The sequence below is a fragment of the Melospiza melodia genome, chromosome Z (genome assembly GCF_035770615.1).
Source record: "Melospiza melodia melodia isolate bMelMel2 chromosome Z, bMelMel2.pri, whole genome shotgun sequence".
Classification (NCBI taxonomy): domain Eukaryota; kingdom Metazoa; phylum Chordata; class Aves; order Passeriformes; family Passerellidae; genus Melospiza; species Melospiza melodia.
The window spans coordinates 10,336,121-10,356,892 of NC_086226.1; the positions used below are offsets into that span (position 1 = coordinate 10,336,121).

The following is a 20,772-nucleotide window of genomic DNA, read 5'->3' on the forward strand; positions in this document are numbered from 1 at the left end:
GGTAAGATTTCTTGGAGGCGACCTTCCAGTTTATATAAAAGCAGGCTCTCAGCCAGCCTTTGCGTGCCCACCAGAGGGCAGGGCCACGCAGCAGAAGGTGAAAGCTTTCCAACACAGCGCAGACCATGTTAACAAAAGCTGCTTTTATTTCCTGAAAAGGTAATTTAATACTTAGTGCTCTCTTTGTAAATGCTCTAGATAGAAAGAGATTTACAATCAGCATACGGAGACCAGTGCTATCTTCTCACCTGGAAATTATTTCAGATAGCCAGAAAGACAAGACATTCACCAGCTTATCGACCTTCTTACTGTACAGTGAAATTACATTTTTTAAAGTAGTAAAGCCCCCACATTTTTCAATTATTAAAACAAAAAAAGTGTTACTTTTAACAACTGGGTTTAGACATTGTACAGTGACCATAACAACAGACTTATTAAACTATTGATGGAAGTTATTACTGTTTAGTTTACTAAACTGCAACATAAAAAAATCCCGACTTCCCAAGCATAACAGAAAGTTATGCAAGTATTGATGCAAACTCAAATTACACGATACAAATGAGAAATTAACTAGTTCCAGTTCTACAAACGAAACCACTGTGTGGTAGCATCTCTTACTCTTTCCTTCTTGACACTTTAATAAAACTACTGCCCATATTATAAGCTAACCTTATAATCTGCCTTTCATGGCAGGTTTCTTCTTCCACCTTTTAAACTAGCAAGCAGAAACACCAAAGCTTTAAAAGCTGTCCCACTTAAGGTTTGCCCCAAAATGCTTTTCCTGCTAGCTCTACTATTTCTAACTAGAGGAGTCATCCTTTGCAGTTAGTAATTGCTATGTGATCAGAAGCACTAATGTGTATTTTTCAGCATTCCCATTCAAATCTGCATGCTGAAATCTTTTACTGAAGAAAAAACAAATGCTTTAACATTCTTCTCTGCCAAAGACATGTGAGATATGAAATGAGGCAATCAGGCAGTAACTAGAAGAATTTAAGCCCTTTTAAGGCAGCTACAGAAGGAAAGTGTCTGATGAAGGAACAAACCCATTACAAAAGTCTATTTTAAGAGCTCAGAAAGTGAACTATACCCCTTGGGGGGATAGATGACTCACTCAGAAGGTAACAGCAGAGATTTACCTTGGAAAAATTATGGCTCCTTTCCCACTGTTCTAAAGACCGCATTTTTTCTTAGTAGCTTCTTTCTTCTTTTCTAAATACAATAAAATATAGTGAAGGTAATTTACCAGAAGCTCAAACCACTGCTACACTCAATAACCAGAACATTTCTCAAAGAAATTTATCATTCCTGAAAAGCAGAACATGAAATCCCAGTTGCAGCAAACCTTCCCTTCCTCTTACTGACCTACTATTTAGGAATTCAGCTATAAAAATAAACTTGGTGCTTGCTTTGGAGGAAATACTGCAGGTGGGAGAAATTAACTCATTAAGAGCCGGCAGAAAATGTTTCTTTTAGTCAGTTTGATTTATGTAAAGACTGAAAGAATTTATTAGAAGTGCATAAAGAATTGTTGATTTGAATAAACAATTCCTTGATGATTTGATTAAAACATGAGCATTCTTTGTGTATAAAGTGTTGATCTGTAAAAAAGCAAAGCATATATGGATTACAAACACCTGAACTGTCATTATGCCTCTAACATGAAAAATTAGTGTAAATTTGTTGAAAAGAGTAACTATGGTTTTTTACAACTGAATAGTTCTTATTTTGAGATGATCTTGTTGTTGGAGTTAAACATTAAGTGTTACACTTTATCTGTTCATCTTCCACAATTACATGGCTTGACAAGCCAGGTGTTGCTGCAGTGGTGATAATTACTATATTGCCTGCATTTCATTTACTGTGCTTTGACCCCTGTTTGTATAAACTACTGTATTTTTGTTTTTCAAAGGTCAGAGATGTAGTGAGAATTGTATCTTTTTCTATTCATTTTGCGGTCTACATGACACTGACACTGTGAAACTGCAAGTTAGCAAGGATTATTTAGATGAGTACGCTTCCTATTTCTGGTATTTCCTTCCTGTTTTCCTGCTATTAAAGGGAAGAAGTGAAAGCCACTTCTCTCAGCATAAACCAGTTTACTTCATGATGAGGGCTCTAAGGACTTCATAGATTCCCTCTGAAAACCTTTGTCCACCTCCTTTAAGTACTTTTTCAGAAACACTGCTTAGAACTTGCAGCTGCTCATGCTGATTTTGGACAATTATTCCCTCTAGAAATATGTTGTTTGCCTTTCTGGCCCATATTAATAAACAGAGATCTTTGCAATTAAAACAAAAAAAAAAAAAAAGTCAAAGACTTTTGCTTTTCAATACTTTATTAATAGGTGTTTGTTATTGGAATTATGAAGGCTGATAAACTACTACCTCACTCAGCCTGTATCAATTTTATCTGGAAGCTAGGACTGGGATTATAGTCCATTTCCTATTTTTTTTTAGTTTGCTTGCACTTTTTACAAAAATCTTGTACTCCTGTGGTAGCAAAAGCATAAGTCTAGAGTTAGTAAGAATGAGGAAAAGACTTAACTGGTACTGGGTGTCAGAAGAATTGTCATTGCTCGCAACACATGACCCATTGCTGCAAACAGTGATCAGCAAATAGGAGCAAGCTGTGTTAGTTTTGTGTGAATCATGACCGTATTTTAATGTTAGTAATAGCATTAAATTCATTATATTCCGTATACATTCATAGAATTACATTAATCATAAACTGAAACATTACATTCATCATAAACTCAACAGGTAACACAGAAGACAACATGAAGCCACTTTGTGCTCTGACAGCATGCCTGGCCCATCGCAGTCTGCAAAGGCTGCTAAATGTCTCCTTTTACAAAACTGAGGACAGAAGACCCTTTCCTCAGGTTCCTTCCATCTCGGTGTGTCTCAGAAGCAGAACTCGTCTAGGTGAACTCAGCCCTGTCAAGCCCTCCTCAGCCGGGCACTCGGGACGCATCACCGTTTGAACATGCTACAGAAAAAAACCCAACATTGTCAGTACGTTTTCAAGGCTATTTGCTTGGACAACTTTTAAAATGTAGGTGTTTTAAAGAGGCGCTGAGACAGCTTTAACCTTCTATCCGCGGTGCTCCAGCTCCCGGGCAGGTGCCCTCATGCTCCCCAGCGGCAGAGCCCCGCGGTAAGAGAAGGAAAACCGGGGCACCAGTGGCAGAAGGCGGATCCGGTGTCAGAAAGCGAAGCATCAGGAGGGAAACTATCAGGAGGGGAAGCATCAGGAGGGGCTGCCGAGCGGCGCCCCAGGTGTGGCGGGGCCGTGGTTTCGCTATGCAAAGCCGCCCACCGCAGTCGCACCCCGCCTCACGCCGCTGCCCGGGCGGCCCCGAGCGGCATCGAGGAACGGCTGCAGAGCGTGAAAAAAACCCTGCTATTTATGAATTAGTGTAGGGGGTTTTTTCTGCCTTGGAGAGACTGAGGGGATACTTCAGGAAACGACAGAATCAAGTTGGAAAAAACCTTGGAGACAACCGAGTCCAACTTGTGACTCAATACCACCACGTCAACCAGACCATGGCACCAAGTGTCATTTCCAGTCTTTCCTTAAACATCTCCAGGGACAATGACTCCACCACCCATCTGGGCAGCCCATTCCAATGGCTAATCGTTTCTGTGAAGAAATTCTTCCTAATGTCCATGGCAGTCTCTAGCTCCCTCACGAGGGGAAGCGGAGGGGCAGGTACCGATCTCTTCACCCTCATGGCCAGCAACAGCGAGTCAGAGGAGGTTCAGGATGGATACCAGGAGGTTTTTCACTCAAAAGATGGTAGGGAACTAAAACAGTCTCCCCAGAGAGGTGGTCACAGCACCAAGAAGCGTTCGGACAACGCTCTCAGGCACAGAGTATGACTCTTGGAGTGTCCTGTGCAGGGCCAGGAGCTCGAGTCGATGTCTTCTGTGAGTCTCTACAAACTCGGGACTTTCTGTGATCCTGTAAAATCTCCTTTCCAGCACCACGATCCCTTTCCCGCCCCTCAGGGGAGGCGGGAACGAGCGACAACGGGGACAAAGGGCCGCGTCCCCTTTAAAGCCGCCCCCCACCACCCCACGTGAGCGGCCAGGGGCGGGCGTTCCGATCCGCGTCAGTTCCGCTTGTGTCGCGCTGCGGAGGAGCCACGCGCGGAGCAGGACGTGAGTGCTGGGTCCCCTCGCGCGCCCCGCCACGCCGCCATTTTCTCTTGCGCGCCCCTTCCCACGACCCCCGCTACCACCGCCGCCACCGCCGCAGCACCTCCCGGCCCGATCGGGACAGCCGCGGACCGGTGGCGGCAAGGCGAGGCTTCCCCTTGTTCCTCGAGTGCCCGCGGTGCCCAGCGGGGGGGATACCCTGCTGTGGAGCGGGAGGAGCGAGCCGCCGCTGCCGAGGGGGAGCTGCCATGTTGGGGGGCACAGAGTCTGATAGAGGGATAAGATGGCGCCCGGCCGCGCTCCCCCCGGCGCCGGGGGCCGGGGGTAGACCCGGCCCGCCGGCGACCCCGTGCCCGCTAGTTTCCGTGCTGTTCTTTCGCCCACTGAGCCGCGGGTAACCCGCAGTCCCTTCGCTGCCGCCCTGCCCCGGGAAGAACTGGACGTTCTCGCCCGCCCACCCCCCGGCCCCCCCACCCTTGTTCGGGTCTTGACTCTTGTCTTCGCGGGGGGACACGAGCCGTTGAAAAGAGGAATAGGGGAGGAAAATGGCGGCTGGGATCCGCCTACCTGGAGTTCCCGATTCGTCTTCGTTTCCTTACCTTTTCCTGGTCTCCTTTGGTTTGGCTCATCCCGTCCTCCTCGCCGGCGCTGCGGTGTCTCCTCACGCTCGGCCTCTCCTGGGGAGCACCCAACACCCCACATCCCTTTTTCCTCCACTTTCCGCCCACACCTTCCTCCATATTGTCCCTTTCTCCGACCCATGCGGACCCCGGGGTCATCCCCCGAAACATCGTTTGGCTCGCCGACTCAGTGTCATCCGTTTGCTTATTTTCACATTGTCCCATTCCAGCGCTCCTCTGCCTCCATCCTAGAGCGTGGCTTGTGTGCTTCCTCACACCCTGTATCCTGTGCAGTGCTGCAGTTTCCGTCCTTGTGCTACAAGCTATTACCACAGGTCTTGCCCTGCTTTAGAACTACGTTGATCCATTAGCATTATTTGGACTCCGGTTTGGTTGTTTTGTTTTGTTGGTTGTTTTTTTTTTTGTTTGTTTGTTTGTTTGTTTTTGTTTTTTGTTTTTTTTTTTTTTTTTTCTTTTCATTTGTATATGTGGGGTTTTTTTTCACTGCCCGTTTAAGACCGCTGTTACTCCTTTTTTCTTTCCTGAGATACTCTGTAATGCTATCTTGGCCTTTCCTAGCTGATGTTTGTGTTGTACAGTTTCAGGGATGCTTAATTTTACTCTAAAAGACCGAATGAGCTGTATTTTTGTTACAAAGAGTTTCTAGCAGCAGGGACGATGTGTAACCGCTATACCTAACCACATGTTTGCATACTAGGGTGACGTGCAAGGACACCTGGCAGCACGCATTCAAGGAATGCTGAATTTCTGCTTGTCTGGTGAATTATGACTGATGTGTTGAAGTTGCAGTGAAAATGTTAATTGCAGTGCTGTAGCTCTCTGCAGCTGAGGTGTATTTCAGACTGTTAGATTATAGGTGGGAGCTCAAGTGTCACGTGTGTGACAATTGTGCTGCATGTTGCTTGCAAATCCAACTGGGTGAAATGCCTGTGACAGAATATACATACTGCTAGAGTGTTAATAGTTCACGTTTGTGGATGTAATAGATTCAGCTGGAGGGCACTATTGTATTGTGTGTTTTGCATTGTGGGTTTTGTCATGTGCAGGGATATATGAAAATCGTGAAAAATCATTCTGCTGTAGACAGCTCAGAAGCCAAACCACTGCATTTAATGTGCTCTAAATGTGTTTTAATGCAGTTGCAGCAAAAAGAGGAAAAGATATAAGAGGGAAGAGTGCTTGATATTGCATCTGCAGTGCATATTTAAAGCTTAAATGAAAGGGCAGGAAAATCTTTAGGAGGGCTTGAAGAAGATGAGCCAGTAGAAACAGGTTTGAAGATTGCTTTCCAGCCAAAGTGGAATGTCTTTCCTTATATAGTGTTGTCATGTTATTTTTCTTTTCCCAGGATGCCTAAATCAAAGGAACTTGTATCTTCAAGCTCATCTGCCAGTGATTCAGATAGTGAAGTTGACAAAAAGGTGAACAATACATACAATTCATTACTGTATTAACTCTTTTGTTTCAGGCTTGGGTTAAGGAATTAGGTGAGCATTATGCCACAACAAGCATGTCATTCTGTATCATTTATCAGACACTTTAAGAAACTTTCTCTCCCACACACTCATCTCAACAACTGCAACAACAAAAACCAAACAATCCACCTTCCAAGTATGGGTGGATTGCATAATTTTTTCCCTGAAGAAAAGTTTTTTTTTCTTCAGTTGCACTTTGTTTTCTTCATGCCATTCCATATGATAATTGCAAATTCCCTGTGATTCTTTGCTGCTTTGTGGCAAGCTTCTGAACGCTTCTGTATCAGCGGCTTTGGTGGGAAGAATTTGAACTTGAGAACATGCCTACAGCCACCCTCTGCCATTTTAATATATGTATTACTTCTTCTTGACAAAAATCTGCACTCGCCCTGTGATCCTTGTGTCACCTGCTTACTTGTTTGCATGGGTTTTTTTCTCTGCTTTATTTTCTTTTATTTGCTGTTACATCATGTGCTAGTTTCTCACTCAGAAACTGAGCCAACCTGAGTGTCTTTGAGTTGATAAATTTTAAGATGATTGTTGTAAACATATAAATCAAATGTTTCCGTTTAATTTAAATATTTATTTAAGTTAGAAGTTTGTGTAGAGGTATCAGTCATTTTGAACAAAAGCAAAATGATTGTAGAAATCAAAGTGATTTAGAAAAAAACCAGTTAATTTCTATTTTTAAAGAAATGATAGGTGGTAACACAGACACCAGGTGTTTTAATGTAGTACAGTACATTGAGAGATCTGGTCTCCTATTTTTACATGAGTAGAAATAGTAACTTTGTAGCTTCTTTGTGTAATCTGATTTACAGGTGATATGGTCTGAATGCTTTAAAATGTCGCATAATTTATCATGCTGTGGGCAACGGTTAGATGCTTAGTAAAAAAACTGGTCTGTGGTAGACATGGTTTCCAGATTTTTTATTATCTTATTAGTTATCTTAATAAGTAATTTTTCTGGATTATTTACTATCTTATTTAGGTGTTCTTTTTTTGGTTTTTTTTTTTTGGAGGCATTGCAAGCTATGGTGTTCTATACTTTTTGTTCCATTTAGGGGAGAAGAGGGTGCCATTTCCATCAGACTTAATTTTTTTATTAAAACTATTGAACTGACTCTGTTACTGTGCAAAAAGAGAAGGATTTTTGAAATGTATTTTGATGTGATTAAATTCTATTCAAAGCCAAAGTGTTACTTCAGTGAGAACAGAATCAGGCTCATTTTGAAGTCTTTAAATTCCAGCCTAAATGTACAGTATTGAATTCCTGCCTTCACAGCAAGAAGGTGATGAAGTGCATTGCTTGGTAGTAGGCTGTGATATACAGTGTAAACTTGTCTGTAGCATACAGAGTGATTGTGGCTCATGCTTTTCTTTTTTTTTTTTGTTTCACTCCAAGGCAAAGCGGAAAAAGCAAGTAACTCCAGAAAAGACTGTAAAGAAACAAAAGACTGGTGAAAGTTCAAAAGGTGCAGCTTCTTCTAAGCAAAGCAGTAACAGAGATGAGAATATGTTTCAGGTAAAATCGATGACTCATAGAGCCTGGTTAAGGTAACATGTTACATCATATGCTGTATAAATTTTATGAGGTGATCTGAACTTTCTGACAGTGTAGTGCTTGGCCTCCTGGAATCCTTGGCCGAAGGGGATTATGAGGCTGGCATTCAGATGAGGTGCTCAGAAAAGCCTCGTCTGGTTTCAACAAGAGTAAAAGAATCTGTGTTGTATCAATTGATCTAATTCTCATGACTTTGCTCCTGGTATCTGTGGGTAGTCATTTTGTCAGTAAATACAGCACTTGCTATCAGTATACTTGAAATATTAGATCAGGTTTGTGTCTACACAGAAATGTTTTTTTAATTAGGGCTCTTGAAAAATATGTTCTTGGAAACCAAAATGTGGGCTCTTGGTTCCTATTTAACTAGGTCAAGGGCAGCTTGGCCTCCTGTGTTATTACAGCATCTTGGAATAAGTTTTGTTTGTTCCTTTGTGTTATGATGTAGGATCTTATCACTGAACATCTGTAAAGATAGTAACTTGTGGTATTGCCTGTTTTTAAGATTGGATGAATGTCTCTTTTTCAGTAGAAAGATGCATTTGTTAATTCAGGGTATTGCAGTTCCCAGGGCTAGCCAAGGCAGTAGCAGTGTGTGCTGAGGGTTGATACACAGCTTAGAATTAGCTGTGTTGGGGATGTGGATCAAGATCTATTAAAGGTCTCTGACTAGCTGGCTGGAAAGGAACTGAAATTCTTGGGCCTTTGAGTCTCAAGTTTGTGAAACGGTATGGGAAAGGTGCCTAGTGAGATGACTGAAGCACAGAGTAATGTAAATGAAATGGTTCTGGGCTGTAGCAGTGTGAAGTAGTACAGGGGAAGAAAAGTCTGTTCTAGAGAGAAGACCTGCTTAACTGATACTGCCATGCAGAGCAGTTGTTTTTAATGTCCAAGTTCTTACTTTTTCAGTTATGTTTAGAAGGGAGAACTTTGCTTGAAGGCTGTGTCTGGACTTCTGTATTGAAGGAAGTGTATAATATTTTCAGTTCTGCTTGGACATGCTTTGAACCCTGTAGGAAAAATGAAATAGTGAATTTTACAACTTAGTAAGTGAACTGCAGGTAGAACTCTAAAGAATTGTATATAAACTTAAAACTATGTTTGTAGTAAGTTTAGAAATTCTAGTTGCTATGGTTGTCATATGTTCAGAAATTCCAGCCTTGGAGAAAACTTGAAAACTTTTAGTGCCCCTGATGGAAAAATGCACCCAGATCCTTTCAAATAAAAGCGAAAGTATGCATGCTCTGGTTTCTTGAAACCTCTTCGACCTAAGATAATAAAAAGTTACTAAAAACAGACAGTAGAGGATTCACATTACTCTATTAAGAACAAGGTTCTGCTGGTGTCGAGTAGAATACAGATCTTTAAATATCACCTTGACCTAAAATACCAGCATTACCCAGTCTGTGCCTGCCTTTGAAGTAATCAACAATAAAATATTTTGTAGATTACTCATTTGTTGTGGTGAAGCATTGTCAGTTTTTGTAGTCTACATAAACTTCTGTGCAGTAACTAACATGCAGACGTTAAACTATAGAAGTAAAACTACAGTGGGTCTGAGGATACTCCCCCTTCTTCCCCCCCCTACCCAGGAGGGCGTTCTCGTTAATCTTTTAGATCTAGTTTTGTTTGTTCTAGCCGTCTTAATGATACTAGAAACCTTTCTGGAGAGCTTCTTTCTCAAGGCAGTAAAATGATCTCTGATGTGGAAGTGACTTTGCAGTATAGCTTTACAAGAGGGGCTTTAGCTGATGGAAATCGGGCTGTAAAGCATTCATAGGATAGTCACAAGTTCTGTGGTGTCCATATTGTGTGTGGGAGTGGCTGCAAATGATGTGAAACCAAGAGTCTTCTTGTTCTACACCCTCAGGCTGTGTTCTTGAAGCATACAGATTGCCTTAATATAGAGCTCATTGTGACTTCTGTAGTTTTCATAAATATGTACATTTTATATTTTTGTTTGAAGTTGTTGGTGTAATTTTTTTTTGCAACTGCTTACAAAGAAGGTTTTAATGTAAGGAGAAGACAATTTGTTCAGTGTAAGAGACAAGGTGTATTCTATGTATTTGCATGTCTTTGCCTTATTAGATTTTATAGGGAACCTGGTATACTCTGGAACTTGATGAAGGATTTGTGTGCTGTTAGGATGCAGAAATTTATATTACTCCCATGTGTGATGTATTACTGGAGGCCCTAAGGACAGGCATAATTTGTGTTAACATGGAAGGGTTTAGCCTTGCTGCATTAGATTCCTGTCTGTGGCTTCAAGCCAACCTGAGCTCTGCACCATGTGCTTTGGTTACTTTGACTAATCCTATCATCTACCTGTGCCTGATTTGGATAAGGTTTGTCAGGATTCATTAATGGCTACCCAGAGCAGAGCCACATGGCATGATCATGCATTTAACTTAAATTGTTATTTCAGAAGTTGTCTCTGTGTTTTCTGTCCACTTCCCAACCCCCTTTTTTTTTGTTTTTTTGAGTTTTCACCATACTTGGGCTTTGACTTTTGAGGGATAAGTTCTTTGATTTTTCCAGTATAATCTCCCAGTGTCCTTATCATAGACTCCTGAAAGAAGGTAAACATAGAAATTTATGATGCTCTGAAACTGTTACTGGTTTAGGACACTAATTACGAAACTTAGGTGGTCACCGATGCATTTCACAATTTGCTTTGCTGCAGATGTCACTGTTCACAGGACTCCTGTGCTCCTTACATATGGTTATTGGCTAGGGCAGAGGATTTTTTGCCGTTTATGCTTGCTCTGTGGGTGTACAGCTTAATCCAGAGAAACTGAAATTAAGAAAAAGGATGAAGAAGGTGCTTCTGAAATGCACAAAGTCTGTTGCATATCTCTGAAAGGAACAGAGATACATTCAGTGGTTTTTATTGTAAGAAACAGAAACCAGGAAATAATGGTTTTAATGTTTTCTGATTTAAGTCAGTAGAGTAATATAATCTAAGGATCTGTGCTATTTAATAAAAAGTATAAGAACTTCTCTGTGAAGTTTGAACTGCACTGAGTACTCGGCTATAAATCATGGTAGCGATCTTGGTTTAACTGCAGCCAGCAGCCAAGCCCCAGGCAGCCACTTGCTCACACGCCCATCAGTGGGACTGGGAGAGAACTGGAAGGGTAAAAGCTGGAAAACTTGAGGGTTGGGATGAAGACAGTTTAATAGAGAAAGCAGAAGCCACACATGCAAGCAAAACAAAACAAGGAGTTAATTCATCTCTTCCCATGGGCAGGCAGGAGTTCAGCCATCGCCAGGAGAGCAGTGCCCACCGCACCTAAGTGTCACTTGGGAAGACAAATGTCACCATGCCCAGCATGCCCCCTTCCCTCCTCTTCCCTCCCCTTTATACCCTGCAGGGGATGTCACACGGTCTGGAATGTGCCTTTGGTCAGCTGGGCTCACCTTTCCCGGCTGTGTCTCCTCCCACTCTCCCAAGCAGCCCCAGCCTCCCCGCCAGCGTGGCAGGGGAGAAGCAGAAGAGGCTTTGGCTCTGTGTAAGCTCTGCCCAGCAGCAACTAAAACATCTCTGTGTTAGCATCACTGTGCTCAGCACTAAGCCAAAACACAGCCACACATCAGCCAGTGTGAAGAAAACGAATTCTTCTCAGTACAGCAACTCTTAGAATGCTGCTCTGGTTATAGAGACAGTAAAATACCTTCAATAACTGGAATTACTCTTAACTTTATCGGCAGGTGCATGAAAAAAGAAATATTCAGAAATTAACCTGTATCAGAATTACAGGTATCAAGTATCAAGGAACATTAATTTACTTACTTAACGAGTTAAGTCTAAATTTTGTTTGAGTGTAGATGTTTGGAACTGTACTTTAGAAGCCTGCTTAATAATTTTATTAGTGGCAGCTTTTGCATAGAATTTAACTAAATATCTGAAATTCATTGGGAACATTAATCTGAAATCTTGATGTGATGTGAAGTCTAGCTTAATTTCAGCATTTACATAGAGAAATGCTTTTATCTAAGATAGACTTCATGATTTAGTGTAAACTTGGCATTATTGCCTCTCACCTTACTGTAGTTGAATTAAGACAGAATCTTTCTTATCCTTGAAAATGATATTCTAAACCCTTCTACTGTACTTGCAGCTGTAATCTGCTATGTTGAATTAGATTTTATTTTTTATAACAAATCATAAGGCACTAATATTCTTCAGTAGCCATGGAAAAAAAGGGTACTGCAGAGTGCTACTGGTTGAAGCTGTTCCTGGAGGTGACCTTAAAAGTTACTGGAGCATTAAATGGTAAAACTAAGAGATGTTGTCCATGTAGGCTATTTAGGGTATTCTTTGCCAGGAATGCAGACGGACTTGGGCATGGTAGCAGGTTTGGTCTGAAAGAGCTAAGCTGCCATAATATTACAGGAATTTTAAATCTGTATTGTAACTTTATACATTGAAAATACTGTCTTGTGAACAGTTATGTCTTATTAATTTTAAAGGATGCTTTGAAGTAGAAGTGCTTCAGAATTACATTATCTTAATTGTTCTAAAATGAATTTAGATGTTATATAGCATCTGCAGAAAAAGAAAAATTCATGTAAGCAAAGATAAAGTATTCATGTTTGTATCTATTTTGTGGAATGAGAGGATATGACTTAAACATCTGTGAATTATTGTAGTTGGTTGGAGAGTTCTTCAGTCTTACAGGTCAAACTTAATTCTAGTGGTTTTGGTCCAGAAGTGTAGGGCCCATCCTTAAATTGTGTCAAAATGCAACATGGAGAGATAAAGGAAGTTGAAATTGAAAGTTAGTGTTTTACCAGGAAAGAATGCTTTATTTTAAAATTGTGTACTTTAGAATCTCTTCTTTTGTTATATAAAATGTATCCAGAAGATATATGCAGAATAAAAAGGATTTCTTAGAATTGCAAGAAGTTTTACTTGGTTATGTTTTAATTATATATTTTCTGGTTCTCAGATTTGTTGTACTTGGATTTTATCTGAATAGATAGATTTTTATCATGTTTGGGAAGATATTGAATAAGCCCAAATTCAGAGTGTATTGCATAGTTGGTAGTATGATTCTTCCCCAACTTCTCCCCGTTCTCTGCCACCACCACCACCACCCCCCCCCCCCCCCCCCCCCCGAAAAGAAGAGGTACTCATGTAATCCAGTTGTGACACTGATTTGAAAATTATGGAGTTCTAAAGTCCAAGTTCCAAAATTTCGGACTGTGCTACATACTGGTAAACTTAAAAGATTTGACTGTTCTTTTGGAGAGCTGGTGGTACAGTCAGGTGCCCATGAAGACTTGGGAGTGTGTGTGGGACAGTTGGTGGCTAATTTTCATTTCCATCTGTATTTACTGTGTTCAAAGAAAAGGGGGGAAGGTATCACATGTGAATATCTTAATTTGCTTTCTGAACTTGTGGAATGGACTAAAACTTAGATTTGGGAGTATTGCTCCCTTTGTCCTTCTTTGTTTAGAACTTTTGCAAAGGAAATAATTTTTTTCAGAAAGCAATAAATTCACGACTTGCTAGAAGCAAGTATGTAAAGAATACATGTATTTTTATTCTAGGAGAGCTACTTTTGCTTTGAGCATTGCCTGCTCAACCAGTTTTAAGTCGTTACTTATTAGCCTACTGACTACTCTGAATTAAGCTTTTAATCTAGTTGTTTCTGTGGCATCTAAAATAAGCTGCAGTGTGACATGTCAGAGTCTAATGCTGCTGGGGAAAGTGAATGCTCTAATATGTAAAATGCCTAATAGACCCTTATATGTTTTGACAGATTGGCAAAATGAGGTATGTCAGTGTTCGAGATTTTAAAGGGAAAGTCTTAATCGATATTAGAGAATACTGGATGGATCAAGAAGGTGAAATGAAGCCTGGCAGAAAAGGTATTGTTCTGCTTCATGTTACTTTGTATTGAAACATGGTCTGCACTTTGCAGTAGAATTTCCTATATAATATTTTTCTCCTTTGTTCCTGCACTATACTTACTGAGTATTATTTTCACTTTCTTATGATTTGTGTTCTCACAAAGGATTAGTTTTATCTGTAGGTTATGGATAAAATCTTAAGTGAGTCTGTTTTCCTGAAGAGATCCTCCATGATTTATGGAAAGCAAGATGTCAAATACAAGCAAATTTGGTAGGGGAGTTATAAACATATTTACACCATTGCCATATTTCTTCTCCCCCCACCCCCAGTGATTACCTTAATGAACTGAATTTCCTCTTATGGTTGGATTTCTTTTTTCAGAATTAGCTGAAAACATTTAATCATTTTCATAAGATTTTAAATTTTATTAAACCAACCATGTCCTTCAGCTTCTACTAAATTTTAGATTAAAGTAACCTAAACATTTAATGTGACTAATTTTTAAAAATTGTTAAAAAATGTTTTAGTAGAAAGAGAAATATCTCAAGTGTCCCAAGTTTGTAATCTGTAGCACAGCACAAGCCATTGTACTTCTAGTTGCCCCTTGTACAGTTGCTTTTCATGGCAAGGCTTCACTGTGTACCATTTTCAGAACTTCCACATCTCCAGATGAGGATTGTAGGGCAGTTGGCAGTTTTTATCCATTTTCATATAGCATCAGTGAAAGGTAAGTATGAAATGTTCTGCCCTGGGGATTCACAGAATGACAGAGTGGTTTGAGTTGGAAAAAACCTTGGAGATCATCTCGCTCAACCCCACTCCCTGCTGTGGGCAGGAACGCCTTCCCCTAGACCAGGTTGCTCAGAGCTTCATCCAGCCTGGCCTTGAGCACTTCCAGGCAGGGGTCATCCACATTTTCTGGGCAACCTGTGCCAGTGCATCGTCACACTCAGAGTACAGAATTTCTTCCTAATACCCACTCTAAATCTATCCACTTCCATTCTACCCACCCCCATTCCTCCCTGTCTTGTCACTACATGCTGTTGGAAAAAGTCCTTCCCCAGCCTTGTGTACTGGCAGGCTGCTAAGCTTGAAGAAATCTAATGTACAATCACTGTAAGGTTTGTTACATTCTTCTGGTGTGTTCAGCAGCAACTCAGTAAGCAGTCATTTAGAAAATTTGAGAAGCATTTTCAACATTGCTTAAATAACCACTGAGAATAGGTTTGCATTAATAGCTATCCTGGTGCTCTGCAGGAAAATTGCTAGTTTTGGATTTGTTGCTAGTTAACGGAAAAGGTTACTTTAACTTCTAAGGACTCCATGTTCTGTGTTTCAAGGTAGAATTCAACAGCATGTGCACTTAGAATGGCAAACAACAGGATTTGATGGGTGGGCCAAGTGACAAAAATGAGAGGATGTAGATAGAAGTGTTCATCAATGCAGCAGGAGTCTGAATTTTGTTATGATAAAAATAATCTGATACAATGTGTGAGTCTAATGTTTCCTTGATGCACTCATAAGCTGCTTATCTGTCTATCTGTCTGTCTGTCTGTCTATCCTGAAACCAGTGTAAGCAGTCAAAATTTTGTAATAGAACAAAAATAAACCCAGCAGTTTAAATTACTGTCAGTGTCTTAAATAGCAGGTCTGAATTTTGTTTGGTTCATCTGGTCTGTGATTGAGGGACATCTTCATGATGTTTAATCCCCTGATAATGGTTAGCACACCTGACCTGTTTTCAGATGAAACCTGCCCTCCAAAGACTGGTGGAAGACTGCTTAGAGAAGCCCCATGTACACAACTTGCTGTTTTAAATTGTGATGGTGCTCTGATAAGACAGTGATGGAAAAGAAAAGGCCATGTGCTCCAAAAATGGAATTCAAAGTTTCAGCTGTTTTCAGGTCCTGCTCTACCTTCAGGCAGAATGCAATGAAGGAAAGCTATCACTGGGAGAGGAGGGTAGGAATAATTAGTTGGAAGAGCTTGACAGGAAAAAAAGAAAGATGACTGGGAGCCCTGGGAGCCTGCACTTTCCAAAGAGTGGTTCTAGAAATTTTTGGGTAAGAATGAGTAGCCCAAAGCACAAATGAAACATCTGCTTGAGGGGAAGGTGAAATCAAATTTAGAACTGAAATAATGGTTTGTGGAGTACTGAATGATTATTGGTTGAGTGTCACTAGAAGCTGTAGAAAACTTGAAGTAAAAATAACTTAGGTGTTGGTTTGTGAGTGCTAGGGAGTGGTAAAGAGGGAGTCTCTCCAAAAGGCTCCTTACAGCACCTGCTATTTGTAGTACTTTAGGAAACAAAAAGGGGAAATTCCCCCGCAAAATTACAGTAATGGAAAAGTGCACAGCAGACCTGTCTGCATAGGTACAGCTTTTAGGAGCCAACAGGAATACAAATTATTTCCTTCTTCTCACCCAGGACATTTGTACTGCCTTCTGTCAAGGCCAGAGTTGCATTTCACTTCTTGTTTTTACCTAGTACTTGTACAATTACGTTACACACATTTTTCTTTGTAAACTTGTCTAGAAATGACCTGAAGTTCAGTTGAAGCTTTGGAAGTGGGTAGTTTCACTTTGTAACTAAGATGGTTGTTGAAGTAACTCAAGTATTAATAGTATAGCAGAGGCTTAGTGTATGAAAACAGCCTTTATAATAATTGCACAAGATCTTGCATCACAATTTTCTTTCTGTCTTAAGTGTTTATTTTTAATGCTTTTCAGGTATTTCTTTAAATCCAGAACAGTGGAACCAGCTGAAGGAACAGATTTCTGATATTGATGATGCAGTAAGAAAACTCTAAAGACAGAGCCATACAAAAACTTATATCATTTAGTTGTATTAAGCAGTCTTTTTACATTGGCTTTAGTTTTTTAAAATATTGTTTTCCAAGCTATTGTATATTTGGATTGCAAAACAATTTGTAAGATGAATACTTTTTTTATGTGCATTAAAAGTGTATGCTGAGTGAAGCTATTTGTGTATACTTTACTAAAAGGAATTGTGTTGCTTTCACCTCATGGTGTAAAATAAACAAATTAAGTAATATGTAAAGCATACTTGTTTATGGCCTTTTGATTCAAGGAGTTTGCTGATAAGGCCACCTAATAGCTTTACTAGTTGTTTTAATTTCAGTTTAGTTTACAGTAAATATTCATTTGTTTTATGAGGGGATTTCTTGAAATGTCTCAAGTTCACTTTTTCTTTTACTCAATTTTCTTTGGTATTGCCCTGCAGCTTTCTGCTTTAAGACTTGATACAAACAGTGAATACTTGGAAAAACACATTTTTGTAGATAATTTTCAATACTGTGTTTGCTAATTTACCCTGTTTATTCAGATGTTAACAGTCTTGAATATATAGCTTTTTTTGCATTACTTGCATGAATCATTATGCTAAACAATAACACTTGAACACAAAACACATGCTCTCTCTTCCCATTTTTCTATAGCTTGCTTGACCTACAAAATACAAGTAGCCTTTTTTCTGGACTTCAGATGTGAAACATTAACTTCTACAGTAATAGACATATACCTCAGAGCAAGACAGTATTTAAAGGCTCCAAATGTGGTTATTAGTTAGAACACTCTTCCAGGTTTGCATTAAATTCATTCTGGAATGCATAATCAGTTATGGAAAAGGAATGGTTTACCCGTCTGTAGGGTTTTCATTCATTTGAAAGTATTGCATAAACAATGATGCTTAAATTAGACTGTAACATAGGTTAAGCAATCAAACAGGGTTAAAACTGCTGCAGCCAAAATGTCTGTCTGTCTGTCATGTTTCTGCCTCATGCACGCTCTGCCCAGGCCTTGGGGTGCTCCCTGTGGCTCCTGTGTGCAGGGCTGGTTGATCTCTCTGCGGAAGGCGCTTAGCGCGCCCAGGGGGATTACCCGGTACAAGGCACACCATGACCCAGCAAGCTTGGCTGGTCAGCCCCAGTACCCTGGACAGAAAAGCCCCTGCCCCATGGAAGCTCTGTTACACAAGATGCTGCCCTGGAGGAAGGGCTTCTGGGTGATGCCGAGTCACCAACCACAGAAGGGAGAATGTGATGGAGATGTAAGGGGCACACCAGGGTGGAAGTTAACGGTGCAAGATGAAACTTTGCTGGCATAAAATAACTACAGTGAAGAAATGGAAGCAGAATTGGAGGAGTTCATTTTCTGACATAATTAAGCAAAGCAAGAAGATAAAACTGCTTTATGAAAAAGAACATTTAAAAACTGGTGAATGTCCAACTTAATTAGTTTATGTGTAATTTTCCCATTTGATAACAGAGTCTCTAAATTCTGTATAGATACGCAAGATTTACTGTTTGTTTAGTTAAAGAACGTTTTGATATATTTGTTTATATTGCAGACATGATTGTAAGTGCCATATGCTGTTTATGTGCTGCAGAGTTCATAATTCAATGCAAATCGGTATTAAAGGCTGAGGAAAAGAGACTTCATCAAATTAAGTGCATGTTATTTAGTTTAAATATGTCACATATCTTCAACTGCTTTTTAACTTACCCACTGTTGATATATTACAAATAAAATTTAAATCTGTTTTTGTATAGCTCAACAAATCTTATGTTTTTAAGAATTGGTTGAGGGTGAATAAAAGGGTAAGGAGATGTTTGTGATAGCAGATGTGGTTTTGGGCACAACATTCTTTTTTGAGTGACTTAACAACATATAGGGCTATTTGGACCAAATAGAATAAATACGAAATAGCTGCTAAAATTTCACAGATGAGTGAAATAAATTGCTTCAGATCCCTATAGACAGGTTCTAGGTGGTTTTTGTTGTAATATATATATATTGATTTTGTTCCTTTAAGTCTGAAATTTTGCAACCAGATTTCATGCATTTTACCTCAGAACTTTGAAGTGGCTACTTAAAAGTGCAGTTACATTAGAGGGAAGATTGTCCTCACTTTGATTACTGTGCTAATAGGTCAATTGTGTTCAGGAAGATGGGAAATTAAAATCATTCATCTGGGGAAATTGAGTGAAAAGGTTTATTATAGCGATTAGTTTTCATGTGGAAGTTGATGGTAGAGGTATTCAAAGAAATTAGTACTTGTTAACCACAAACTATGAGTTATTAGTAGATATCAAGAGACAAGTCAGTTTCACAAATGAACTCAAAATGGGATTACTTGATCTGTCTTGTAAGATGGTAATATGCAAGTAACCTCTATAAAAGTGTGACACATTCAGTATTATTTGGAAATAAATGCTAATGAATTGTCATGTAATCATTTGTAGCTTCTCTTAATTTGAGAAGAAAATTAAAATCTTTTTTGACTAAAAATTATTTTTTGCAGACAGCGTTAGCTAGGATGTGCATTGAAGTATCCATGGAAGAAAATTGTGCATGTATGATGAGGCTGTCTAATGCAAGATAAAAGCACTGCTCCCTTCCCATTTAGGTGATGAAAGATACATTTGATCCTTAGTGTTTATGCAGGGCATATTAGCAATATGTTTTATAAATAAGGCCTGATGTGGAGCTTAGGGGAAAAAACACATCACAGAACTGCCAAAGTACTGTATATGTGATAATCACACTGTCATGTATCATGTTGCTCGTATGTATAGATGTTCATATTGAAAATAAACAAATGCAGTACTAACTTTGGTATTTCTTCTAAAGAAGATGGCCCTGGTTATGTATGTATGTGATCTGTTAGCAAAAAAAAGTTGATGATTGTAATTCTGGTAACTCAAATGTCTTATTGTTAGCAGTGTGGAATGTTTCATGTTTTGCTCTGGTGGTGTCCAATGCAGAGAGGCCACTGAAAATAGAGCCCTTCAACTGTAATTACCTTAATGTTAAATAAAAAATGGTTAAATGGCATATGTGTAATAACAATTTGAACACTTGGAAATAAAAAGATTTCTGTTGACATAGTGTTATTTTTAATAGAATCTTAGCTGCATTATAATGTTACGGTACTTGCTGTTTGTTTCTTGCAGCTGTTGTTATTTGGAAATTTCATTATCTCATATTTGGTCTGTGTTTGTGGGTAGGAGACTGATTGTGTAGCCCAGAAGGATAGAAATTTTTCACTAGGATATGAAAAACAAGTGTCATGTAAATACAGAAGCAGCAGATACAAACAGTTTCAAACATCAGCTTGGAGGAAAGTGCCTGGTACATTGTTACTGTTATGAGATTGGCTGATTATCTTTTCAGTGAAGTTTTTCTTTGACTGTAAATGTTGCCATAGATGAGGTAGAAAAATCCCATGCATTTATTATCATTGGTCAGTTATGTCTGCATAGGCTTCTCCAGGAAGGTTATTTATTTTTCACACACTTGAAGCGATTGATCTGTAGGGGGTGGTTTAGTTAGCGGACCATAGCCTTGAACCTATCAGACTTTTCTTCAAGTAGTTTTGCATAGTTTAGCCAGAGAACCAGAAGTAACTGGCTCAAAGGGAAGAAATGGTGTGAGGGACTCAAAGGAGGGTCATCATGTCCTCCCTGATGTTCATTCACTGCCCTCCCCATTCACTGCCCTCCCCTTACTGGTGGGACTTGTCTCTAGCTCCAGTGACTGCACAGAAGAGCATTCCAGTAGGCACTGCTTGTCCTCTGGTGAATCAAGGCTGCGCGTCCCCTGCTCGCAGTTACATAGAAGTGTGAAAACATCTCCAGGGAAACAGAGGTAGATCGTCCTTGGCTTAATGATGGTTTATGAAGGAAGCTTAATTCTGCTGCCATGTGAGCTGAAGGACATGCTGCCAGTCATGGGGGTACTCTAAGAGTCTGGCATCTGTGCCCATGGTATTATTGCACTTGGTTTAACAAAAATGTAGTAATTTTTCATAAGATCTGCCTGACTGTTTTTTTTTTTTTTTTTGTTTTTTTTTTGTTTTTGTTTTTGTACTTCCGTTCTGGTTTCAGTGATTTCATACGCTCATCATTGATCAGATGTCTAATGAGCTAGGGATTGAAGTTGTGTTGAGGACTCAGGTTTTTAAAAGTTACCTGTTTGAAGGAGATGAGCTCTCCATCTTAAAGGTTAAAGGAGCTTACTCTAGAATGGCAAGCTGGTGCAATTAGTAGAC

At 39.8% G+C, this 20,772-nt stretch overlaps 1 protein-coding gene across 2 annotated transcripts; it reads left to right on the plus strand.

Annotated features, from left to right (window-relative positions):
• The first annotated feature begins 4,091 nt into the window (after positions 1-4,091).
• On the plus strand, positions 4,092-19,605 carry SUB1 (SUB1 regulator of transcription). 2 transcript variants are annotated; one of them, XM_063181296.1, is made up of 5 exons: positions 4,092-4,166; positions 6,153-6,225; positions 7,685-7,804; positions 13,609-13,717; positions 16,431-19,605. In XM_063181296.1, exons 2-5 carry the CDS (start codon positions 6,154-6,156, stop codon positions 16,508-16,510), a joined length of 381 nt encoding a protein of 126 aa, XP_063037366.1. In that variant the 5' UTR covers positions 4,092-4,166; position 6,153; the 3' UTR covers positions 16,511-19,605. The 2 variants fall into 2 exon arrangements, with proteins under 2 accessions (XP_063037366.1, XP_063037367.1); XM_063181297.1 differs by lacking the exon at positions 4,092-4,166 and adding an exon at positions 5,019-5,118.
• The last annotated feature ends 1,167 nt before the right edge of the window (positions 19,606-20,772 follow it).

Bases quoted from the DNA above. Each gene is read 5' to 3' on its own strand.
- SUB1 (XM_063181296.1), top strand. From the start codon at position 6,154: ATGCCTAAATCAAAGGAACTTGTATCTTCAAGCTCATCTGCCAGTGAT. The intron at 6,226-7,684 runs GTGAACAATACA...TTTCACTCCAAG, and splicing joins ATAGTGAAGTTGACAAAAAG to GCAAAGCGGAAAAAGCAAGT. The intron at 13,718-16,430 runs GTATTGTTCTGC...AATGCTTTTCAG, and splicing joins AATGAAGCCTGGCAGAAAAG to GTATTTCTTTAAATCCAGAA.